The 27,368-nt window shown below is 36.0% G+C and overlaps 1 protein-coding gene across 14 annotated transcripts; it reads left to right on the plus strand.

Moving 5' to 3' along the window:
- Positions 4,320 to 23,583, plus strand: LOC109717507 (uncharacterized protein At4g18490). Of its 14 annotated transcripts, none has more exons than XM_020243335.1 (16): positions 4,320 to 4,452; positions 5,491 to 5,617; positions 5,878 to 5,998; positions 6,091 to 6,276; positions 6,384 to 7,208; positions 7,583 to 7,768; positions 9,421 to 9,609; positions 9,706 to 9,883; positions 11,607 to 11,692; positions 11,770 to 11,809; positions 11,926 to 12,084; positions 12,926 to 13,023; positions 13,106 to 13,225; positions 22,419 to 22,503; positions 22,638 to 22,710; positions 23,398 to 23,485. In XM_020243335.1, exons 2-15 carry the CDS (start codon positions 5,554 to 5,556, stop codon positions 22,650 to 22,652), a joined length of 2,352 nt encoding a protein of 783 aa, XP_020098924.1. In that variant the 5' UTR covers positions 4,320 to 4,452; positions 5,491 to 5,553; the 3' UTR covers positions 22,653 to 22,710; positions 23,398 to 23,485. The 14 variants fall into 14 exon arrangements, with proteins under 14 accessions (XP_020098924.1, XP_020098926.1, XP_020098919.1 ...); XM_020243337.1 differs by adding an exon at positions 5,334 to 5,395 and having other exon boundaries at positions 5,491 to 5,572; positions 22,419 to 22,710; positions 23,398 to 23,414; XM_020243330.1 differs by adding an exon at positions 5,334 to 5,395 and having other exon boundaries at positions 22,419 to 22,710; positions 23,398 to 23,413.

Genomic DNA, 27,368 nt, shown 5'->3' on the forward strand with positions numbered 1-27,368 from the left:
AAGTTCGTATCCGAGATCCAAGTTCGAATCCTAGTTGATTCACATTTCCAGCTAAGTTTATTTCTAAATGAAATAAACGAAGCGGGTAGTATGCTATCTTTCTCTCTCCCAAAAANAAAAAAAAGCACCGCACCCTCTTAGTTCCTAATTTTTTTAATTAAGAAGTTTAAAGTTCAGAGGTTCTTTTGATAGTTGAGAGGTGGTTTCCATCCTAATTTTTTTATAAATTGTCGATAAACGCTAAGTCTACAATCCAAAGAATTGTAATCTCTTCAACCCGTCATCCAAGAGGTTGTAGGGTGTTTAAAAAAATAAAAAATTCGAAGGTGCTAAGACAAGTAGAAAAAAACACAAAAGGGGCTTTTGGTGAGTAAAATTGCAGGATTAGTGGATTACAACCCAAAATAGGTTGAAGGCCTTGCATTTCCCATTAAACTCTATACTAAAATTGAAGCCAAATGCCGTTTCTCCAATGAGCCACGTGGCCTTTTTTTTATATGGATTTTCTCTCCCTCCCTCACATAGACTCACATGGGCTATGTTAAATGGGCATGTATTATACAAAATTTTATTTCATGCACCCTCTGTATCATATTAAACAATAATGATTTTAAAGGTAAGAGGCTATGTTAAAGAGGCATGTACTATGAAAAATTTTATTCCATGCACCCTCTGTATTATGTTAAACAATAATAATTTTAAAGGCAAGCTCAGTTAAAATCAACCAGAAGAACGTCATCTTAATTTTACAGTTCTGAACCTTAATTTTCTTTGTCGCCGAAAGATCTACCAACTAAAATCTTTATCAGATTGCTACTATTTTCCGTCCTCACTTTTGGAGTGTCAGAATGACACGAAATTGTAAATTTAGTCTAAGAAAAATAATTCCGGCATATATTGAAAGTTTAATATTTTTTTACAATGTATATTTTCTTCTAAAAAAAAATTATATTCCTTACAGAAAATTCTAAATCTCATGTTTTCATTCCAATTGCACCATGGATTATTTGTAAATTATCTTTTACTTTTTTAAGTCCAATAGAAATAGTATCTCACCCACAAGATAATCTTTTTTCTTACAAAATTTTTCATACTACATACAAAGGGTGTATGAAACAAAAAAATTCATAGTACATAGAATACTGTCTTGTCCTTTTGCTATCTTTCTAATCATGAGAGTGCATACATCCTCCCCCCAATTTTTTCTATATATAGCATTGCTGTTCACCAAAAGAAAAAACAAGAGATTGATGAAATCAAAACATATATAGATTGTAGATATTTATCTGCATGTGAAGCAACTTGCCGTTTGTTCCAATTTGATATCCATTTTAGAGAACCATCGGTTGAGCGACTACGAGTACATCTTCCTTTAATGAATAATATTATTTTCCACAATACTGAAAATTTAGAAAGTCTTTTGCGTAGACCAAGCATTGAAAAAACAATGTTGACTGAGTGGTTGCATACCAATTCAATTTATGAAGATGCTCGACAACAACGATAGTGATTTGCCTATTTAAACTTCTGCTGTAGCGAAAAAATCACGTTTGTAAGTATTAATATTTTTAAAATATTTTTTGTATTTCTTATTCCATCATATATATATATATATATATATATATATGAGATATTGTTCATACGTATGCAGTTCGAAGACTAGAAAAGGACCAAGCAAAGTTAACACCCGCAAGAAATCAAGTGGAACCGATAGGCCATAATTAATGATTTAAGAACTGTTTTATCAATTATATTTGTATTATCAAAGACATCACATCGTATTAGATAATCTATATTATATATTTAGTTATCTTACATAATGTGAATGTTATATATATCTGTATGTTTCGTGATAAATAAATAATGAAAGTCGTATTATTAACTCTCAACGCTACGACCTCCCGCCGCGAAGCGCGGGTCATTACACTAATATATATTATTACAGTACACACATCTCAAACTGTAGAGCTTTAACAAATGACCCACCATACTTTTAACTTGGCAATTAAATCTCAAAACTTTATTAAAAAATTTAATAGTCTCTGTCCAGGAGAAAAGTAAGTAATTGAACAACTGTGCTAGCGGCATATCTTATAGATATCCTATAAACTTTCAAAACACAAAAAACTGAGTGAATTTGTTTTTGATTTTTTCTTTTCAAACAACTAGAATTTTAAAGAATGTTTCATTGTGTCATGAAGCTTCACAAGATCAAATGCAAGATGAATGAGAACAGATGTTTAATTAGGAACTTTACTTGAAAAGAAGAGTTTTATTGAATTATTTAATGAAGTTTACGAGAAAAGGGGCTGTACATTTCTAATGCAGGCATAGATCCTGTAGGTGGCTATTGATGCTCTGGTACCAAACTGATGCAAGCTGAAATGCTATAACTACAAGTAGGGTTGTCAACAAGCCGAACACGAACAAGTTGGGACCGGCTCGTATTCGTTCATTTATTAAATGAGGCAAATACGAGATGGTTCGTTAAAATATCGATCCCGAGCCCATTTCGAGCGGAACACGAGCTAGTTCGTGAATAGTGAGTTGGATTGCCGGTCCTAGTTGCAAGAACTGTAGCAACAAGTATTATATCAACAGGTAGAAGAGTAAAAAAGAAAAGAAGAGATAAATAATTCTAATCCTAATAAGATATCTTAATTTTAATAATTTTTGCAATTTAAAACTTCTAAATCAATATTCCTAATTTTAAAAAATTTATTTCATATCACAAATCCTAAAATATCAAAAAAGTCTAAAATAAATAATCAATAATAATAACTTGAAAAATTACCAAAAAAAATCCTAATTAATATTTTTGGTGGCATCAATTCCATAATAGGTAAATTGCACCATTAGTTCCTAAACTTCAAGCCAAGTTTTATTTTGTTCCTTGAATTTCTAAGTTAAAAGTGATCCCCTAGAGGCACCTCATATTTATTTACTGTTAGTGGATAAATTATTGTCTACACCAAAGTGCATATCTATGTACTATGTATTTATGGACTATTTTGCTCTCATGGCATATTTCAACCTTTATACCTAGAGTTGAAAATGAATTGAATAATACCTAATCATATCTGCCTCCATATTCGATTTTATCCACATCCGAATAAGAAATATTTGAATTTGGTCACGGATCAGATGTAGTTTCAAAGAGTTTAAAATTATTCGAATATTCACAAAATTGGATATTTGATATGAATATTTGAGAATAAATATGTATGTTATTAGTTAAATTTTGCAGGTGAATAAGAGAGAGTACGATATGGTTCACACGTACGGCAGGAGCCTTGCCCTTGCGCCTCTGCTTAGGGCTGTGGGTTTGATTCATCGCTTTTGAGCTGGGGCTGTGGGTTCGATTCCTTGCACCGCCCATGTAAACTTTTTTAGATTTAATTTCAATTTTTATTTTAAAATTTAATTTTAAATTTAAATTCAGATCTTAAAGATATTTTAAAATTCAAATTTAGATTTTTTATTTAAATTTAAATTTTACATTTAAATTATTCATGTGATGTATTATTGATAAAAAATTTAGAAGGCATTTTTGAAAAGTTTTGAATATCAATAAATAGAAAATTCAAAGAAGCATGAGTGATATAATAGATAAAAATAAAATAGATTTTTATAATTATAATGGCTATTTCTAATAAAAGCCAGTCATTAAAAAAATATTTCTGATAGGCATGCGTAATATTATTAAATTTAAGTAAGCATACTTGATATTAAAATAGTTAGGGAATTTTTATTTTTTTTTATTTTTTTTGGTTGTGGAGAGTTCTAAGTTTTAACATCGTATGCATCTAAGGATGCAAACAGGACGGTTCTGGAAGCGGGAGGTTCCTCTACCTCCCGTTTCATTTTTTATTGGGGCGAGACTGATTCGGAGCAGAGTATTTTTTATTTTATTTTTTGCTCCTACTTACCGTTCTATTCAGGATGAATCAGGATGAAAGTAAAATTTTGACAGATTTTTTAGGGGTCGAAATGGATTTAAAAAAGGATGACTTCCAGCGTCCCGCAACTCCGCCCTATTTACTTAGCGATGGGGACTATTCGGAATAAATTATATATTTTTATATTTTTTATTTTTAGATATTGTCTCATTCAGGATGGATGGGACTTGGGAGGGAAGCTCCACGGATCCATTTGTATCCCTGCATGTATCAACCGCTGGACAATGCAATGAACATAAAGTGGGGCCCGCCAAAATGCGGGGCCCACCGTTGGACGAGGTAGTGAGATGACGCAACAGGCCCTCCGCCTCTCCCTATAAATAAGGGACTCGGCTACGTCCTTCGAAGGAACCATAAACCCATTCGCTCCCCCACCCCTCCACAATCCCCGCTCGATTACTCGCGAGCTCGGGGAGTACTCCGCAAAGAAGAGGAGAACGAAGGCGAGATCTTATAGATTCTTCTGTCGATTACTCTCTCCACCGCGATCTCGGTATCATTCTCGATCTCGATCTATCTCTTAAGCTCGATCTATCGAGTGGCTTCTCGACGAGTGTCTTAATCGAGGTTTCACGCTCTAAATTCCTAACGAAATGGTGTTTTAGCTGCGGATCTGTCGAAAATTTGGTTCAATTAGGGCTTTTCTTTGCGATTTCGGTTCCAAGGCCTCCAATGATCCATTTCTGGTTCAATTCAACGGCTACATCTAACATACGATTGTTCTTTGTCGTAATTTTAGATTCGATGCTATTTTTGGTTTTGCTATGCTGAAATTCTTGTGATTTACTGCTCTTTCGTGCTCATTTTAGTGGAAAACAGTTGTTTATATGTTTGAATCGTTCTATAAGGAGCCGATCTCTTGTAGCTGGTGATTTGATCTATTCTCATAAAATTACATGGGTTTTGATCTGTTTTCTATTTATTTTTTAGACAAATATAGCTTTCTATTCTTGAATAGTACTTTCAGGTCAAGTATAGGGTGAATTTATGATATAAAACTTCCTATGATTGTTGATTTGATGATTATATATGTATTTCAGAGTTTTGTATACAGAAGATAGAATAAATTCATTGTTTATACGATGTAACGTATGAAAATATGCTATTACCCTCACAACTAATTTCTCTAGGGTTACCTTTATCTGAAAGCGGCAAACAACACTAAGACTCAGAAGGAAGCTAGTTATTGAGAAGGGGAGATAAGCATGGAAAGTAAACAACAATACTAAGTAGCTGATATCTGACGAGATGATTATTCATTTATTCTCAGACTTTTAATAACTCTTCAGTTTCAGGCTTATATAGTGAATACTGCCAAATAAGATTACTTCACTATATAGCTTTCATCTGACATGCTAGATGTTTTCTGAATAGGAACATAGATGAGGAGATGTTGCATGTGGTTACAACAATAACCCAATGCCTCACCCAAAATGGTTAATGAGAACTTATTGGATTGGTTTCCATGTTGTTTTATATTTCTTATTTCACATCCATTGTGAGGTCTAATTGCGTTCCGAATATTGAGCAGGACAGTCAATATAGGTTCTCATGAATAACCTGCAGAGAACAAGCTGCACATGCAGACACATTGATGGCAGAATCACATAAGGGTATTTCTTCAACTGCTAATATGAAGAATAGAAGAGCATTACTTGGTATGATTTGCTATTCTGTTTCTGTGCTGGTGGGTTTACAAAGTTAAAACTCGTCAGCCATTTCTTATTTGGTACATTGTGTTGCAACTATTGAAAGTCCATGAAATATGTTAAACATACATGGAGGCCAAGATAGTGATTGAACACTTTCTTATTCTATATGCAATAGCCCTTAAGAACATCCATGGCAGTGGAATAAGTATATCATAGAATTTAACATACTTGATTTAAACCTGATGTACACTTTTTCTTTGGAACAGATGAAGATTTTGGAAAGGACTTTCTTACAAGCTGGAATTTGTCTAGACTGGGAAAAGATGGACTCACCTTTGATGTTGAAACAGTTTCACAGAGCGGCAAAAAGTTCAATTTTGATAAACTGTGAGTGGATTTCAAAGAAACAAATTTCTGGACCAACTCAAAGAGTATCATTCTACTCTGTAATTATGATATTAATATAGCCCTCTATTCAGGGTCGACTTCGAGCTTGGTAGTAACTTTGACAAGCTATCATCTTTCAAACTGGAGATGCCTGATCTGGTCTTTTCCACTCCATTCAAGAAGGCAGAGAAGGAAAATGAGAAGTCTTCTGATGAATTTGTTCCGGGAAAAAAAGAATCCAAAAAAGACAAGTTTGCCTTTGATTTTGATTTTAATGAGTAAGTTTATTGCACTATATTTATTACTTCAGGACCATTTGCTATCCGAGGTTAAACAATGTTATAATTTTCTTTTTGTTATGTTCACATGTTTTGTTTGCTTTTAGATTGGGTAAGTTTGATCTTGGCTTAAAACTTCTGACTGGAGAAAAGGAAGCTACTGATCGCTCCACTAAATGCCCAGAAGATATTGGTACCAATTCTTCTATTAGTCAGGACAAGGGTACGAATAAGGTAGGCAATTCAGGCATGAACATGGATATCCTTCAGAGTAATGAGAATAAGGCACCTTCCGAAACAGAGAATCTATCCACTTCAAGGCCTACTAAATTGATAGGGCAAGGGATGGCAAAGACTGCTGGTTATTCACGTTCTTTGAAGCTGACGTTTGATGATATTCCCCAGGAAGTAGATCCGTCTGCTACGATGCATTCCATCATGACAAAAGAAAATAAAGAAGAAACTACTCAGTTCAGCAAGGAAAATAAAGAGCAACCAGTTGCAACACACAATGCAAGATCATCTGTTGAGAATGCCGCACAGGGTTCCACACTTCTATCTGCATCTAGTGATGTTTCAGCCCCGCCAACAGCTTATTACTCTGAAGAGCTTTCTATGTTGGATCTTATTGACCCAAATCTGGTTGGTGGACAAGATAATAGCATGGAATCAAATGATTCAAGACACCAGAGGCCAGAAGGTAAAACAGAACCACCAACCACTGAAAGAGTGTATCGGAAATATGATAGGAACGTAAATGAGTGTGGTAGAGAAAGCGTATCTCATAATGAATCATCTGAAGGGTCCAAAGATGTTTCCGGTACCTCTGCTACAGATGTCTTACAGAGAAGTTTTTGTGGAACAAAGGTTGGCGGGGATGGTGGAGAGAAGAAAATTTTGAGTCCAAATCTTCTTCCATCACCAATGCACAGGTTTATTTTATCTTAGTAGTTCTTTGGTTAATGATTGAGAAATGATCCTTTCATTCAGTTGGTTCCATGCATGAGTTGTCGTTTTAATTTTTATATGCTGATTATCTTCACAGTTATCTCCAAGTTACTGTGTTGTTGCAGAAATTTACTGTGTTGTTGCTTTTATAACGTCACTTGTGTTTGCTGTCTTCATCTGTAACCACAGACTTCTAGTTCATTTATCTGATTATCTGCTGTAAGTGCTTTTTAGTCAATTCCTCATATGAGTAATCTTAAGTTCTAGTGCAATTTTATTTCTTTAACTGTACAGCAAGTTATAGGGTAAGTCTAGGAAGGGGTATGCAGCTAAATTCATGTATTCATGTGTGGTGCAGAAATTTTGCATCTCTTAAGTCCATCGCAACAAAAGAAAGAGGATCCTCTTCTTCCCTATCACTTAAGCCTCTTAATGCGCCACTAACTCGAAAGAGCAGTTTCCTGAAGTCACATCAGAAACCTGCAAAAGGGGCATCCCTTTGCACTGCAAATGACAAAAGCGATAAAGAGCACAGCACTGATAGGTAAGGAATTCTTTAAATGACCTGACTCTATCTGTGCTGTTTATTTTGTTGCAGAAGTTTGAATGAACTCCCGAAACTTTTCACCTTGAGGGATCAAACTTACTTAAGGACCTTGAGGAAGTCAACAGTTAACAGCATGCTTGATAAATCACTTGCCATGTTAAACTTAAAGTGCAGTTGAGACTCATAGTTATACCTAGGTTACTCAGTGTGGCTAAATTTAGGTTGAACCTGATCGTCATTGTGATATATGAGTTGACAATATTGCCTTTGTAGATTCTGTCCTCTATTGATGGTATTAGACCTATCTTTCTCAATTTTAGCTGGAAAGTTGAAAAATACCCTGCAAATTATCGAGGAATTAAGAAAGAGTAAAATGAAGTGATAACTATTTTTTGAACAAGTTGGCTTTGGTTACCATTCAACTGTTTTCTTAGAGGGTAAATTGCACCAGGAGTTCCCAATCTTTTTAAATTCTTACAATTGGGTTCTAATCTTTTGCATCCCATTTTAGCTGCAACTTTTTCATTAAGTTCCTCTCTTGAATTGAGTGAAGTCATCAACATATTCGCCATTTGGGAAGTCCAAAAGTCGCATACACAACAATGTGATGATGATTAGGCAGATATTTCTGTGCAACTTGATTGAGAAGTTTAATTGAATGGTTATGCATGCAATGAAATGCCACAAGTAGGGACCAAATTGTAAGAATATTTTGCTAAAAGGTTGAGGAACCTTGTATAGTTTATCCTTTTTCAGTTATAGGTGATTTTGAACTTGGTGATCGGAAAATTCCTAAACAACTGGGCTAATTTTGGAAGAATTGTCGGCAATAAAATAACTGGACTACAACCAAATGGCATGAAATAAAATAACTAGTACCTCTTGATTAACCTTGTAGATGAAACACGAGCTTTGACGATCTCAAAGAACTAGGACATTATTACTGAAAACAACAACAATGAAGGTCGTGTCCAAAGTGCAATGTTTGGATTTTGCTAGGAGAAATGCAATCTTTAATTCAAATCATTTTTCAGTTGCATCTAGCACCATACTTTATCTTTTCATCCATCAATTTGATGCTTATAATGTGATAGTATTTTCTGGTCAAGTGTGCTGGTTCTCCTTTTCTTTTATTTTTCATTTCTATGCTGGTAATACACAATAATTTTTTTAGTTACTTCAATTTACTGATATTCTCCAAGAATTTTCTTCATTAGATCCATATACAAATTATATAAATCCTGTCTTTGCAATTCCATTTCTTACTCGAAGTTGTAGTAACGAAATTTTCTGTCCTTTTGAAAATTCATGAATAGTTCACAAATGTTGGTTGACTGAATGTTTCTTCAAATTATTCAGGAATATATTAATATTGACCAGCAAATTGTAAAACATATAAATATGTGAAATAATAACTAATTCAAGTATTTTGCATTAATCAGTACCAAATATATTAACATTTACTATCTGAATTACCACTGAATTTTTTCTGAATTCTCCATCAATGTTGCCGAGATCAATTCAAATACTCAACTTGTGATTATACTTGAAATGCCTTGATTTGCATATTTGGTACTTTATTTTTCTCATTACCCTTGATGCATTTCTTGCTTGACTTTTTGATAGTGCTTGTACATTTACAATTGCAGTTTCCATCTTCCATCTTTCAACTTGCTTTCACGGGCTGATACTGGCAGTAGCAGTACTAAGAGTGGCACTTCCAACCTTGTTTCAAGCTGCACACACCTTAAAAACCCCGAGGTCATTTCTTCCGAAGTGCAACATACTGCTATGAAGGATATAAAACATACTCTGCTTTCTAGCATGATGTCCTCAAGGTAGGATATATGCATCCTTCCTCCAGCTATGCAGATTACTTTGCAGATGTTGATCTATACGAAGTTTTTTATCTAATGTACTTTTCGTTTGTGCAGAGTTGCGAAACTAAATGGCAACATTCCAAGTTCTACAATGCGAATAGAAGCAAAATCAGTTAAGTTCTCAGAGGGGAACCAAGATGCTCCTCAGAATGCAATATCTAGCAAGCCCTACTCACCAAACAAAGAAAAACATGTACCCCTGAGCCCACTTTTGAAGAGAAAGACTCTAGAGGTCCTCTCTATTTGCATAGTCCTAGTATCTGGATATATGATTCTATAGAGTACTTATTTAAAACCTATCTTCTAGTTGCAAGCTGAATTTGTTGCTTATTTGATGCTATTTCCTTTTATTTGCCTGTTTGACACATTTATAAGAACAAAGATAAAACCTCCACTACTTTTAAACCCTGTTTTGTCATTAAATACTTTAACAGGAAAGACCAGATGGTGTTGTTTAACTTGTGAATCATAAATGAAGATAATAGTGGTAACAAAGAACTATAACAATCTGCAAGCTAGAGGACCGGAAAAATTTGTGAAGGGCAAATGAAATACAAAACTGCATGACTGCTACCACCACATAAGGATTGTGCTGTGCTTCTTATCTACAGTATCATCGTCAACAGGAATTATCTTTTTTGTTTCTTTGTTTGGATTCTCTCGACTTTGCTGAATCCTTATCCTCTCTAGGTTTACCTCAAGGATACAGATAGAGTGGCATGTAAATAAGCCACAAAATATCATGTGAAGGAAAAAGGACAGTGAAATATAGAAAAGTCATTGATATAAGAGGTTAGGCAAATGCTACCATCCATGGGATGGGTGAGAAAACCACTATAATAACTACTGTTAGAAGGCTTACAATGATCAACAGGAGATCTCTAACAAATGCATTAAGTAGAAGCACCATGAAAGAAGCATTTAAAAGGCCGACTGGAACTACAAAGCCAACTATAAATAGATTATCTTAATTTTCCTTTTTGCATTTCTGTCTCCCGCCTCTTTTCCTCTTGTATTTTCTGCTTTCTTTTTCTCTCACTTTTCTCTCTTTTCTCCTCAAAGGCACTGGACACCGAATGCTGAGAATTGAAAGAGAGCTTTCTCATTTCCTTTTTCTCCTGTTCATATGTCAGATACAAATACTAAGTGGACTGTATTGTTTAATCTTCTAGACTGATGGCAAAGCCATAAACATATTCACTTCTGATTTTGCAGAAAGCATGACTAGATAAAATATCGTACGGCCTAAGTGAGAATGCATGAAATAACAGAAATAGGAGCTTTAGAAAATGGGCTTCCAAGGTCCGTCCTTATGCTAGAGGGAAAACAAGTATGCTAGAGACAAAACAAGTTCTTTACCATTCCTTATGCTAGAAAGAAGACAAGTTACTTTCTCTTTATGAACATAATTAATTCTCTCAAGTCCTTTAATCCCCTTTTGGATCCATTATTCAGTGTTTCTACATTTTAGTTTGTAAAATTGTGAAAATCTACAGCTTTTTTTCTCTTTCACATCCATGCCCTGTAGTCTACATCTGTTAAAACTGACAACAAGAATGCAGAAACTAGCCATCTGTGACTAATCAAATGGAAAAGTATGTAAAATTTTGTTGTTAGTGTTGATAATGATGTCCTTTGACTTCTTGTTTCACAGTGAGCTAGCATGCTTAGGATCTTCTATGGAGTGCAATGAACATTAAGCCTCTTTGAACAACTTGTTCGCTGATGCCAATACGTATAATCTTTTACTATTCTTATCATTGTTTTGTTACATATGCTTGCGTTGAAAATTTCTAATTATTCATGTATATTGGCAATTTTCTTGTATTACTGATATTTGATGATACATCTTGCAGTTAGAATCTCAATATCTGATAACCTCTGAGAATTTCAGTTGCCTTCTTATGAATCTCACTACAAATTAATTGGAGGCTTGATTGGCTTCTTCATTTTAGTTTGTGTATCGTTGCCAGGGATCAGTAACAGATTTAAAGGCTCTTAATCCATTGAAACGCATCATGGAGTCTCCTGCTGAACAAAGGTAGCTTCCATCAAACTTGCAGGATATATACATCCATAGCTGTTTTGGTTCATAACTTATGCGCTCATATTACGCAGGAAATCACCGAACATTAGCTCAAAATCTGCTAGTGATTTGGTACTCATTTGATATATTTCCACACATCATTAATACAGACTGTGCTTTAGTTAAAATGAAGATATTATCACGGTTAATTCTGATGTTTTCATTTTTCTTGTTTTTCTACTGTGTAGGTTCCAGTAACTGAAAGTCAGAAAGCTTTAACTGATAATACTGTTACTTCAACTGGTCTTAATGTGATGGGGAGCATCTCAGACTTTGAAATGCCTTCACTTGTTGAAAATGATGTAAATGTGGAAAAAGCTGAAGCTTGTGCAAAAGAGCTTGATGATGTAAGTGCATTATATATTTAGAATTGATTCGTTTTGTTTTCTTCATGAATACAGAAATGTTTAGGGAGTCATTTTATTCGGCTTTTAAGCCACTGGATGAGAGAGAGAAGGATATCAAAAATGACTTGAAAGAAAGTTGCAAAGAAAAATAATGGTTAAAATTAGAGTGACAACTGATGTTGCACAGGAATGTAAAATTCAGCAGAAGTATCCACACTATAGACCCTAAATAGCCGAGTAAAAATGCTTAACTGTTGTCTGTCATTTGTGTAGATGCGATTAATGGTATAAATGATAGAGTAACAACTAATGTATGGGACATAGAGGGAAATAGACAAGTAACTTGCTTATGATAATATGCATGTACCTATGGTTTCCTACTGTTTTTGCAGTGATCATGAATGAGCACTCTAGGGATGTTGAGAACAGATGCTTTGGTGTTTATCTTTTGCTTATTGTGGTTTGATTAGATTCTAAGTTGAAATCATGGAGTTAAAACATCAACATCAATATCTAAAGGTTTAACGATAAGTTGGTCCAAAACAGAATGTGCACAGTGAAATTATTTAAAATTCGTTTCCTAATTGGTAGAAGGCAGAGTCATGTTAACTAGGTGTTTATTAGGAAAGAAACAATGAATAGAATTATACGCAACATTAAGACATGATGGTTCAAGTGGAGAGTTATGCATTAAGAGTATTATTTGATAGTCTGTTGCATGGCATTTTTAATCAAAATGAAAATGTATATGATGGATATCGAATAGTTTATTGTTCTGTAAATGAGAAACTAGTACATAATTTTGAATGTATACGAAATTACGGCATCATAATTTTTCCAGATATGCAACATGCTGAAAAAGAAGCACGAGGAAGCTAAAGAATTGCTTGTTCGAGCTATTGTAAACAACAATGCATTGCTGATGTTAAACCATCCCATGTATGAGGAGAAGATATCCTTTACAGCTGTATCATTTCGGGATCCTGCAACTGCAAATGTGTTTTATATATCTTTTTGCCAGATATCAAACTTGTGATTCCTTCACCAACAGAACATCCGCGCCCTTCAGAGGTTTGCTACCAGTCTGCACTCCAAGGACTACTCTTTTTGAACTAGTCAGTGAACAACCAACTAATCCAGTGTAAGCTCTAACTCTTCTGACTATATGCATACAAAATCTGAAGGCAATTTACTATTTCATGTTGGTGGTCTCATTACTATGATAAAAGTAGAAAGAATAATGGCAATCAACTTTTGAGTAACTGAGTGCTCATTTTGGACTCGAGGATAGTTGATCAATCATTCTGCAATTGGTGAAAACTCATACTTGTGGAACAGATTCTATGGTAAAAATTAATGAACTCTTCTGATCACTCTCTTGAAAGGTTTTCCAAGTCAATAGTTTTTCCGAATGCGAAGGATAAATTTGCTGGGAAAGATTGCATTTATTTTAAGCCTGAAAGAAAATAATAAATATAAATATGAGGTCTGCACTTCATGTTAGTAAATTGTGAATTGTGGGAGAGAGGGAAAGACCGGACTGCTTAAAGCAAATCTTCCATCTTAAATATGATAATCGTATAGTTGGATAATAATTTGAAGTACCATACAGGAGAAAGAGTTCTGACGAGCCTGGAACCTAAAGGAATTGAATCTTTAGTAGTAGATACTATTGTGGGGCCAAGTTGAAGTATTAGGCTTAAAATGAGCTTTACCTATCATTTTTTTTTTTTTTTTTTTTGAGAAATCAGTAGCATGCCACCGCTTCATTCATTAAAGAGATGAATTAAGCTACAAAGTGAGGCAACCGGGCCTCCTGAGGAATAAAAAAAAAAAAAAAAAGATTATACACAGAACGCTTTCCAAAAAGAAAGAGACGAACGGACGGTCGAAAGAAGTTGGCTCAGGGTGGCCTTTCGCTTCTCGAAAATTCTTTTGTTGCGTTCCAACCAGATAGTCCACCATAGGGAGGCGAGTGTAGTTGCCTCCCTTCGCCCGAAGGCACCCACAAGCAAACCCTCCAACAAGGATTTGGTAAAGTCATACCGTACAAAAAGATGATCTACTGTCTCAGGTATCGTTCGGCAAAAGACGCAATCCTCTTCCCCCTGCCAGCCCCTTTTTCGCAAGTTATCCGCCGTTAGGACCCTACGTTTCAAAACTATCCAGACGAAAATTTTCACTTTCAAAGGTACCTTAATAGACCACAATCGAGAATAGCTTTTGTCTATCACTTCGCCATCTTGTAGGAAGTTATACAAGGATTTAACTGAAAAAATATCAGATTGAGCCCAACGCAATCTAACGACATCATGATCGCCGTTGGGCATCGTATCCGTAACATTCTCCTTCAGCTTCAAAATTTGTTCTCTCTTGTATCGAGCTTGGGGTAAAACCGTGCAGGATCTTGCGCCACTTCCAACCACCTTCGCCGAAACAAGCCTTCACCAAGTATGATTTGTTTAGCACACTACTAAAATTCCAGGGAATTGGGACTGGAGAGAAAGTTGACCGCACCAAATGTCCGACCAAAAATTTACTCTACTTCCATCACCAATCGAGAATGAAATTCCACATTTGAAAACCTCCCTAGTCCCTAGGACGTTCCGCCACCACTGCGAGTACGGTCTGAAGGTGGCTCCTTCTCGTAGCGGACGTCTTCTGGAGTAGTACCGTCCTTCGATGAGAGGTCCCGATAAGTGATTCCTGTCAGCGAGGAATCTCCACCACCATTTCGCCAACAGAGCCACATTCATATTCTCCAGGTCCTTGACCCCTAGCCCTCCCCCTTCTCTATTCCTACAAACCGCCTTCTATTGGACCAGACAATGACCCCCGACGACAGTAGTCCCCCCTTTCCAAAAAAAAGCTCAACTCAGTGCTTCGATGCGGCGTAAAACCCATTTCGGTGCTCCAAACACCGAGAAATAATAAAGAGGTAGGTTCGATAGGACCGAGTTCACAAGCACCAGTCTACCTCCTTGAGAAAGCAGTTTAGTTTGCCACCCCTCGATCCGCTTCTCAATTTTACCAATAATAGGCCACCAGTCCTCCTTCCTAAGTTGTCTCACCGAAAGTGGGAGACCGAGGTAACGAAACGGGAAGGACCCCCTCTTGCATCCAAAAATTCCGACCAACCTGTCCCCAGAGGAGGCCCCTCTACCTAGGTCAAACAACTCGGACTTAGACCTGCTAATCTTCAGCCTGGAAGCCCACTCAAACAGTTGCCACAAGAACCGTAGGTTTCGCACCTGCCTATCTTCGGCTTCGCAGAAAAAGATGGTATCATCAGCATACTGAATGATGGCAATCTTGTTTGCACTAGTTGAGCCTACCCCTCTTAGTAAGTTATTGGAAACTGCTCTCGTCGTCAGTCTTGCCAACCCTTCTACCACCAGAAGGAAGAGAAAAGGAGACAAAGGATCTCCCTAACGTAATCCTCTACGTGTTTTGATCTATTTAGTAGGGGTCCCGTTGACTAGGATAGCCACTTTAGCATTGGAAGTGCATTTCTCAATCCAACCGCACCACATCTGATTAGCCCCTAGCCATTGCATGATCTTTCGCAGAAATTCCCAGTTCACTCTATCATAAGCCTTCTCAAAATCACTTTTAATACCAACGCTCTCCTCTCCCACATGTGAGCTTCAGCTAACTACTTCACTAGCCATAACGAAGGAGTCCAGTATCAGTTAGCTTTTTAAGAAAGCGGCTTGAGTAGGGGAAATAATATTTTTCATAACGCCTTCGAGTCTATTTGAAAGAACCTTAGAGATGATCTTGGATACCCCGTTGATGAGACTGATTGGCCTAAAGTCACTAGCAGAATTGGCATCCTCTTTCTTGGGAACCAAACAAATGTAAGCATAGTCCAAAGGTCCAGGATTAAAATTGGTGTCAAACAACTCTTGAAAGATAATATAGAGGTCGGCCTTAATCACATCCCAGAATTTCTGGTAGAACCTTAGATTAAACCCATTCCGACCTGGAGCCTTGTCGCTATCGAGCTGAAAGGTGGCTTTTCTGATCTCCTCCTCGACGAACGGGGCCGTGAGCAGCTCCGAACTCAGGACCTAACTATCACGAAATAAATCGCTCCAATCTCCAAAAGTGGAGTTACTGGGGTTGTTCGGGGCGAAGACGTCTTTGAATTTAGAATAGAAATATTCCCTTTTCTCTTCCTCCCTAAAGATTCTTCTACCGTCGTCCTCCACCAAGTCAATAAAGTTTTGTCTTCTTCTTCCATTCGCCACCGAGTGGAAAAATTTAGTATTGCCGTCCCCTTCTTTCAACCAATGCTGCTTGGCTCTAGTCTTCCACAAAATCTCCTCTTCTGCCACTATAGTCAATAGTTGTTTCTTGAGTTGTTTTCGCTTATCCTGCTGTCGCGAGTCAAGGCGAATGCGTTCCTCCAAAATGTCTAGCTTTTGTATCTCAGATATTTCTTTCTTCGTCTTCATGATACTGTGGAAATTTGTTAAGCACCACTCCTTAATCCTCTTGCGGCAATGTCTTAATTTGGCCGCAAAAGAGAGAATGCCCGACCTTTGCCGCGGCACTTCGTTCCACCAGGTAGGCATCAAATTATGACTGCCTCGGCACTTCGTTCCACCAGGTAGGCATCAAATTATGCCCGACCTTTGCCGCAACTTTTACCTATCAAAATTTTGATGACAACTGTTAAGTATTGGTTCCTGGATTAGGTTAATTATGACTGCCTCGGCGTTTAGTCATGAAAATCATGGAAAGGCAGAATAATGATGATACTAGAAGCCTAATGGACTGTTTAACAAGAGAAAAATTTGATACTTGGGTGGTACATGTCACTTAACAGAAAATGTTACCATTTCTCTATTTTGATCATCACTTGGCTTCCTTCCTTGGATTGCTTTTACCTTTTATGCCCAAAATTGCTATGTGCTAGACCTAGCATATTGTTTGGTTATGGCCCCTCATAATAGGTTACAATTCTAATGCAATTAAAGAAATTCAGATTTGAGCAGCTACTCAAGTCTGAAACAGGAACTAGTTGATTCGAAATTAGGTATGTTTGAATATTGGACAAAATAGCAGATCAGGTACTATATTCAAAATTAACTCTAACATGGGCCAAATTCAAATTTTGTTGGTTTCTTTGGTGCTACTGAATTATGTATTTTGCGTTGATCTAATTTTTCACTATTGGCCGCTTCACAAAACTATAAAAATGGTTGAGGAACTGTAGTTGACTTATTTAGCAAGGGCAATCATTCATTAGTAAAAATGAATTTTCATGCTATTAAGCTAGTTTTTTTGTTATTTTAGGTTAGGCAAAGTTGGCTAGCCTATTGCCAAAGGATAGGTTTTGAATTTTTGAAGAATAATGTGTCTCTGGCCTGCTGATGGTCATGGTTTGATGGGCTGCAAATTTGAAATCATAGCTTAACAACTCTTCAGTTTATTATCAAGTCCTGTCATTACCTAATTTTAATCCATTATTATTCAAACTTGAAGTGCACAAACAACTTTTTTAGAGTAGACCCGCATATAGACAATACAAAAAGAACAGTTTATTTCTCAATGTCTGTAGGATGAGAAAGTGAAAGTCGATAGTTGCACTTATAGCACTTCCATAGAATAATAGCATTGTCGATCAGGAATTTTAACAGGATCTGAGAGTGGGATGATCCTAAACTTTATTAATGATTATCTTGTTTGTCAACGAGTAACCCATATGTTTAGTGCCATGGTCAACCATTCAGCTAAGTTGGACATGTGTTGCAATGGCAACTGTTGTTCTTATAGGAAAGTCGTCAATCATGAAGTTGAAATTAAGATTAAAGTCAATATTGTTTTTCTATTTCTATAAACTATAGATGGCAGGGGACAGTAATCGACAATTATGTTAGAGTGCTTAGAATTGGCCCACACATTTAGGCCTTCGTAGTCGTAGAAGCTTTTTCCACTAGCGTTTCTTATTCCTTGCTTAAAAAATCAATCACTTTTTACTTTTCCCAGTAAGGAGCTTTTAAACTTTCAAAAAATTCTATGCACATTGGGGAAAGCATAGATTGTTTTATTCTAGCTTCTGAAAGGAACTGAAGGTTTGATGTCCTATTTATATATGTATTTTTGGTTAGAAACTTTAAATAATTTTCCTTTGTTTTGATGTGTTTATGCCTTACAATTCTATGATTTTATTTATTGGTTTTAACTATCCATGGTTTTATTTAATTACACTGTAAGAACTGTTTGAAGTAGGTTAGAACGGCATGTGGCAACATGGGCTTTAGCTTTATGACAGTATTGATTTTTGCCTGTATGTATTTTAAATTGGTTTTTAATTTCATGTGTAATTTCTAGCCTATCATTGACGAGACTAATTCTAGTAATTTGCATATGCACTAAACCATATGGGCGTGGGGTGATTTTTTTTTTTTTTTTTTCGGTTTCCGTGGGGTTGTCCTATATGCATAGACCCGTTATAATAGTTAATTGCAAAGTATCATGCTCTCATCTTTCTAAATATTGGTGGTTTTGTTTTATTGTATTGGGTCCACCATTAATTTGGCAATGGGAGATTCTCTTTTTTTTTTTGCTCGTAGAGAAGGTTTAGGTGGTGGACACAATGGGACAATATTTTGTAGGAATTAGACAACTTGGAATCGGTTCAACAAAAAACCCTGTCAAGGCACTTTTCTCTAGTGCACAAAGTGTTTACCTTACAAACACACCAACCATTTTTCGCATATATTGAGATCGTTCATATTTTTTTGGCATAAGCGCTTTAATGTGCTTAAAAGCAGAGGGCGAGTGCTTGTCCTTTGACCTATCGATGGAGCCGCACCGTCCAAGAAAAGCTTGTCGTTCTTGATCTTTTTGTAGATTCACAAAATTGGGGGGATCCGGAGGTGTTCAGGGTTTTCTATAATCAACTTAACAGCACCAAAAACCGTCCAAATTGTGTGCACATCATCCATTATAGTTAATGACCCACTACTTTAGTGTCTCAATGTGCACCGATGTGGTGACTTGGATCTCTATTTTAGAGGGTTACTTTAGGATTAATTGCATCATTGGTCTCCAACCTTTTTACCTTTTTTTCACTTTGGTCCCAATATTTTTTTTTTTTTTTTTGCAATTAAGTATCCAAACCTTTTATTTTATTACAATCAAGTTCTAGTCCTAAAGAAAAAGGCTAAATTTGACGGAATGCGCCATGTTAGCCCCAGTTAAGCGCTTACGTGGCTTTTTTTGGGAGGTTAATTTTGTTTGGATTGGAATTCAAAGTTTGAACATGAACTTATAATTTGAAATCAAATTATGAGTTAAAATTCAAAATTTAATTTTAAACTAAAATTATGAAATTTAAAATTAAATTAAATTTGAATTTGAATTTAAAACTATAATTTTGATTTAAAACTGGTGAGAAATTTGAATTGGATTTGACTTTGAAATTGAATTTGAATTTTAATTTTGATATTTAGAATTGATATAACACTAAATTTGAATTAAAATTCAATTTAAATATTAATTTGAATTTCTATTTTAATTTAAAATCTAAAATATATTTCAAAGTTTGAATTGAAAATTAGAATTTGAATTGGAATCTGAATTTGAATTCAAAATCCAAATTTGAAATTGAAAATTGAATTCAAATTTTGGTTTTGAGTTTCATATTTAAATTTAAATTCTTACTTTGAATTTCTGTTTTAAATTCAAATTCTAAATTACATTTTTAAAGTTGAACTTAAAATCAGAATTTAAATTTGAATTTGAATTTTTGTATTCAAAATATGAATTTGAAATTGAAATTTGAGTTCAAAATTTAAATTGAATTTATTTGACTTGTAACTTTGCATTCAAAATTTTTATTTCGAAATTAAAATTTGAATTTTGATATTTCATCAATATTGACTCTAAATTTGAATTCGAATTCAAAATCTGAATTTGAATTTTATTTTTAAAATTGAATTTTATTTTTAAATTTGAAAATTTAAAATTTAAAACCTTAATTTGAATTTCTATTTTAAATTTAAAATCTAAGTTACATATCAAAATTCGAATTTAAAATCCAGAATTTGAATTTGAATTTTTGAATCTAAAAATCTGAATTTGAAAACAAAAAAATCTAATTCAAATCTATATTTTAATTTCAAATTTAAATTTAAATTCTTCGTTTAAATTTCTATTTAAATTCAAAATCTAAATTACTTTTCAAATTTTGAATTCAAAATTTGAATCTGAATTTTTGAATTCAAAATCCGAATGTGAATTCTATATCTGAATTTGAAATTGAAATTTGAATTAAAAATCTGAATTTGAATTTAAAATCGAAGTAAAGATCTGAATTAGAAGTTTCAATTTCAAATTTGAATTTGAAGATCGAATTCAATTTCAAATTTGAATTTGAAATTCAAAATCAAAAAATAAAATTAAAATTTTGAATTTGAATTCAGAATTAAAATTTTGCTTTGAAATTCAAATCTAAAATCAATTTTAAATTTTAAATTTGAACCAAAATTAAATTTGAAATTTCAAATTTATATTAAAATTAGAATTTAAATTTGCAATTTGAATCCGAGATAAAAATTTAAAATAAAATTTAAATTAGAAAATCTAAAATTTCAAATTTAATTCAAAATATAATTTAAATTTCAAATTTGAATTTAAAATATAAATTTAAAATCAAATTTAAAGTAAAATTGTTTAATTAGCTGGCATTGTTGGGTGTTTAGCTAGTGCTGACGCGGCACATTCCAATAATTTAAATGGGCGTTTCAATGACTTTGATCTATTTAAAATAAAATGAAGAGTTTAGAGACTTGATTGAGGGGAAAAAAAAAGATTTTGGGGGCCAAATGGAAAAAAGATGCATAAGTTGACCAACAATTTGTCCATTTCAGCCCTTTTCTTCTTATTTTTGCAATTAAGATTTCTGACCTTCTGCAATTTGTTTTTTTTTTAAGTTTCTTCTGTAAAAAATTCTATACATCTTAACCCAAACTGCTATGTTAGGACAAAGACCAATTAACTTCATAATGTAGCCTTGCAATGTATTATCTCTTATTTTAGGAGTAAAATCAGAATAATTTTAAAAGTAAATGAGGTAGTTTACTTCTAATTAATTTCTGAAAATGGGCCACCTAAATTAACGACCACATTATTAAACTTGATATATTATTTGAACTTTCTAGAAATTAAATTTTCTGATATTATGACTTCATTTGTATGGTGATTATGTGGTTTCAAATTCATTTTATATTAGTTATTAAAAATTATCAATTTTGAAACCTATTAACTGTTAGGCAAATAATGTTGAAAAATCATAAAATTTGAATCTAAAATGTTCAAATACAAAGTTTAATAGTGTTGATTCGGTTGTGTCGTCATCGAAATTAATGCAAAAAAATACACGGCCTTATTTGCTTTTAGAAATATTATAATGTTGCTCTATATTTTTCTTTTTGGGAATCTCTCTACTATTTTCAGGTTAGAAAAAAATGTATTATATACCAAATTTATGTTCGCCCAGTGGCTTAGTACTATGGTTCCTTTTCTGGTGCTTTACATATGGAAGATAATGTTTTAGTGTTCCAAATTTAGTCACTGTTGGACTTGATTATGGTAACTTTCAATTGTGGCCACACTTCTGCTGATATCTACAAAGTAGGATGCGTATTCTGGACATTACCGACCCATATGTCTCAAAAGCTATCGGGCTTTTCCTTCTTTTCTTTTTCCCCTTTAATCTTCGGGTCAAATTAACAATTAAAAATGAGTTGGTTCCTACGTGGTGCCGACGTTGACTCCATTTATCCATTGGATATATCTAAATGGTGTTTGATTCACATTCATGCCACTCAAAATTTCTAATTACTTTTCTCAAGCAAGCATCCAATGTAAGATTCTCTTTTGTACATGGGCAGCACAGTTAGCATAGTCGGTGCGAGCTTATAGGCACGGACAGCATATGTCCATTATGTTAGGCTGAGCTAATTGACACAAAAGTCTTGTTCTTTTTTTCTTGTTTACGCATGTATTTTTGCATAGATTTTTCTAAGTGTTGTTTGACAATAAAGTAAAAGACATTTCACATTTATGCTATTCAAAATTTCTAATTTCTTTTCTCAAGCAAGGATTGCGGTATAAGGTTCTTTTTTATTCGTGCACAAATACAAATACTGATCATGCTGTGTAGTGCTGACTGGCACAAAAATATTATTATTAAGTATTTGCCTATATTATTTTTGAAAAAATTGAAGTATTTTACTTGTCATGCAATTAATCTTGTCTAGTCCAACTTATCTCAAAACTATCTTTAATTGTAACCTTATTAGGCTCATCTTTCGCAGCCCTACTTCAGTTGTTTCCAACTTTTCTTTTGGGGAGAAATTTCCAACCATTCATCTCATCACTGATTTGTTGCGCTTCTTCTGGGTAGTATTTCTCTTCATCATTTTCCTATCCTCTCTATCATTCTTCCAAAATCAATCATAATCCCCTATTCCTCTTATTTTGCATCGCTTCATCCAAATTCATTCTAAAGTTAAAAAGTACAAAATGAAAAGCAGGGGTTGCAAATATAGTTAAGAGGAAGAAGATGACAATGGAACTAAGGCTGGAACTTTGTTCCTCTTTCACGGGGTGAGACATCGTAGGGACTGGAGGTTCTGGTGATGCTCTTCTTTCTATTTATTATTCTCTTTTAGATAGGAGTATATATTTAGGAGATGATAAAGAAATTTGCTTCGTTCTTTAGCTAATCCGTCGAGTGGAAATGCATTTGAGGGCCATTACAACTTTCATGTTAATCTAAACTTCTGTTGTATAGTTGGCCATGATTCAGATATCAATCCTTGCAGATAGATGCACACGTAGTGATGAGTGGATATACACCTCGTACATCTCTCATAGATTGTACCAAAAAAAAAAGAGGAAAAAAAAATTGGGTGATGTAAAGTGAAAGGGCTCAAATCTTTTTTTTTCCTGAATGGAAGGCCAAACATATGATACAATCATGCTTTTAATTTGTGAACTCAAGTATTTTGTTCTAATTGCAGCTATAGGAAGCTATTGAATTGGCGGCAACTGTCGGCGTTGCCCACTGAATTTTAAATATTCATTTACACCTACCCTCAACGTCTATACCCAATAAGCTCTTACTTGTGCATATATATAGGGTGCCAACCACTGCTTTGATGCTACATTCTTCAGTACTGAACTTCAGCAATAGCCTCCTAACTGAACTGAAGCAGGAGATATATATGGCGTGTTTGAGAGCCAAGCACATATTTTTCCTCATCTTGCTTCTATCACTTTGTTTTTCGACAGCCCGATTGTTGGACCGCAAGGAGCTCATGAATGCGTCTGAAGAGTCGGAGGCCGGCCTGACGACGACGGTCTTCAGAGGACGGTCTGGAGGAGAAGACACGGCTGACAGCATCTACGATTCCAAGCGGCTGAGCCCCGGCGGCCCAGATCCTCAGCACCATTCCATGGGTCCCTACTCATATGCAGTTTCGGTTCACAGTAGACCATGAAAAATTCGTGTTTTCGTATTGCCATTGCGTCCTTGTAATTGGTAGTCCCATTTGACTCCGGCAATATAATGAACTTTCTTCTGGTTTCGATTCACTGTAAGGAATTGGGATTCGCTGTGGCATAATAATTTTCATGTTGATGGTTCCACGAAAGCTCTAGTTCCATTGTCTCTTATCCTTTGTATTGGTCGTCTTATGTTTCTGTAGTCGGTTTCTATTACGAAGATCGAATTCGCCTGGGTTTTGAGTAAAGGTGCCTTCATTCCAGTGTTTCGTTTTGTTCTTACTTCAAACGAGAAACAACAAAAGAACGAATTCGATTTTGATTTCACTACGACTCTCTAAGCAGCAACGAGAATAAATACGTTTATTAAGGCTTCCCCAGCTTTTCCCCATCTGGCTTTACTGTTAAACCGCCGCCATTAGCATAACATAGAAAAGGCCCACGTAAAACCAGTGCTCAAATACACGTATATTCTCGCAAACTATGAATAGTTGTACAGTATCATAAACACTACGTTTACTTTTTTTTTTTTTTTTTTTGAGAATAGGTAGCTCGCTACATGCTTCATTCATTGATGGATGAACTAGGCTACAGAGGTGAGGCAACTAGGGCCTCGGAAAAAACCAAAAAACAACTAGGGCCTCNAAAAAAAAAAAAAAAAAAAAAAAAAAAAAACCAGAAGGTACACGTGGTCTAATGCCATCAGAGGAGGATTTCCCACGAAAGTAACAACTGCTTTATCCTCTGTACAGCCAAAATCGGATCTAGTAGGATGTTTCGAAAAATCAGATCATTTATGATCTTTCAAATGGTTCGCCAACAAGCAATCAGTTCCGGGAGTCTGTTGCTCTTGTTATACCGTCCTTTGCTGGTCGCCCACCTATCCCAGACATGATACATGTCGTCACCTAGCTTACCCCCTTGCACGCCCTCCACCCCCATGACCATGATGAACTTGGTAAAAACAGATGGTCCACTGACTCATCATGGGCAATGCAAAGCACACAAAGTGTGTTGCCAGTCCACCCTCTCTTTACAAGGTTATCAGCTATGAGAGGCTTTTTCTTTAGGACAATCCAGGAAAATACTTTGACCTTTAGAGGTATTCGGAGGCTCCAAATCTTGGTAGCCCGTCCGTCCCTCGTTCCCCCGTCACTCAACATGCCGTAGGCCGATTTGACTGAAAAATCGCCTTTGGCTCTCCATCTCCACCATAACCTATCCGGTCTCTGCGCGACTTTATACATACCAATCTCATTCTTGAGAGCCAACAGGTTGGCTGACAGCCCTGTTGTAGAAGCGAACTCATCGCCCAGAATTCTATCCCATCTCCAGTCCTCACTATCGAAACAATCCCCAACCAATAGGGGTTTACGATTCGTCATCGCATATATCTCCGGAAATGACGTTTCAGAGCGGATTCCCCGCACCATCGATTAGACCAAAAGTCTATAGAGCTCCCATTGCCCAATTTATAGGATATTCCCCAATTGAAGATAGCATTGGTGGTTAGGACTCCCTTCCACCAAAACGAGAAGGGTCTAAAACTTTTTCCTTCCTTTAGAGGTCGTCTTCTTTGGTAATATAAAGCTCGGATAATCTTGACCCACTGCAGGTGTGGAACTGTGTGAAATCTCCACCGCCATTTGACCAGGAGAGCCCGATTCATGATATCGACATCCAGAATACCAAGCCCGCCTTCGATTTTGCTCACACAGACGTTCTTCCATGCCACTAAACATCCCTTGCCAGTGGAATTCCTATTACCCTTCCAGAAGAAGTCTCTACGTATGGCTTCAATACTCTTAATTACCCATTTAGGCATCTTAAAAACCGAAAGAAAGTACAGCAGTAGATTGGTAAGAACGGCATTGACCAAGATGAGTCTACCCCCTCGTGATAGAAGCTTGGCTTGCCATCCATCAATTCCATTCAGCAATTTCTGAATGATCCCTCTCCATACCTCCTTTGTGGGGGGTTTAGGGGAAAGAGGGATGCCTAGGTAAGTGGTAGGGAGAGTACCCACTCTACAGTCGAGCAGCTGCACGAGCCTTTCCGCTTTGCCCTCATTCTGTCCAAGGTAGTATAGTTCGGACTTCTCACTATTAATTTTCATCCTCGAAGCCCACTAAAAAAGACACCACATCAAGCTGAGATTTCGCATATATTTTTTCCTAGCCTCCGAGAAGAAGAAGGTATTGTCCGTGAATTGGGTGAGGATAGTTTTACTTTCGTCAGACGGCCCAATACCCATGAAGAGGTTATTAGAAGTGGCCTCATTGGTCATTCTGGCCAAGCACTCCGCCACCATGAGGAACAGGAGTGGTGATAACGGATCTCCTTGGCGAACTCCTCTCTTCATCTTAATCCACTTGGTCGCCTCACCATTGACCAATATGGCTACTTTCGCATTGCACACACATTGCTCGATCCATTCACACCATTTTAAATCAAATCCCCACCACTGGAGGACATTGAAAAGAAAGGGCCAGTGTATCCTATCGTAAGCTTTTTCGAAGTCTACTTTTATACCGACCCCCTCGATTTTCTTCTTACTACCCTACCCCAGGATTTCCGAAACAGTAACGAAAGCATCAGTGATGCTCCTCCCTTTCACAAATGCTGATTGAGTGGGGGAAATTAGGTCACTCAGAACCCCTGCGAGTCGATTGGCTAAAACCTTCGACAGTATTTTCTGGATGCCGTTGAGGAGGCTAATTGGTCGAAAGTCATTCGCTCTCTCGGCCCCTTCCTTCTTCGGGATTAGGCAGATAAAGGTATAGTCGATTGGTGACGTAGACATCGTACCCTCGTAGAATTCCTAGAACAGGTTGAGTAAATCACTCTTAATGGCATCCCAAAAGATTTGGTAAAACCTTAGTGGGAACCCATCCGGGTCCGGAGCTTTATCACTTCCCAGTTGGAAAACCGCTTTCTTTATTTCACTAATGCTGAAGTGTTCTGTTAGCCTCCTGAGCATAGGAGCCGAAACCCGCTTTGTGGAAAAAAACCCACTCCAATCCCCGAAAGCAGCCGACGTCGTCACGTCTGGCGAGCAAAGCTCTTTAAATTTAAGATAAAAGTAATCCTTTTTGTCCTTCTCTGTTTGGTATACGAGTCCGTTATCGACAACCACCCCAATCCCGTTGGCTCTTCTTCTTCCATTAGCTATACTATGGAAGTATTTAGTGTTGGCCTCGCCCTCCCGTAACCAGTGCTGATTAGCCCGGGATCTCCACAGGGAAGCTTCATCGTTAATAACACGTCTTAATTTCTCTTTTAACTCGTCTCTTTTCGTGATCAATTATGTTGGTAATACACCTTGTTTCTCAGCAAGGTCTATCTCTTGTATTTCACCCATTAGGGAATTTTTTAGCCCTCTAATACTGTAGAACTCGTTATTGCACCATTCTTTAATATACTTTTTATCGAAGAGAAATGTTATGTTTACCTCTATAGTATAAGTGTAATATTTACACTCTTGGCTTTCTATGACTAGAATTAACTCATTAGGTACGTGAGGGTTTATGATTTACAGCTTTATGCGTCATGCACAGGTAGCATTTTTCTTTAGAGTATCACATTCCATGATTCCCTCTTCCACTATCAAGGAGAGTGCTCTGCATCATGCTCCCATGCATGCATGGATCGCATTATCTTCATCTATAATATACTCGGAGCCTGATCTCCTATAGACTAGTAAAAACTCATTAACACATAAATAAAGTGCGTTTTTTGCATAATCAATCCTAAGGAAC

The sequence above is a fragment of the Ananas comosus genome, linkage group 11 (genome assembly GCF_001540865.1).
Source record: "Ananas comosus cultivar F153 linkage group 11, ASM154086v1, whole genome shotgun sequence".
In the NCBI taxonomy this organism is placed as follows: domain Eukaryota; kingdom Viridiplantae; phylum Streptophyta; class Magnoliopsida; order Poales; family Bromeliaceae; genus Ananas; species Ananas comosus.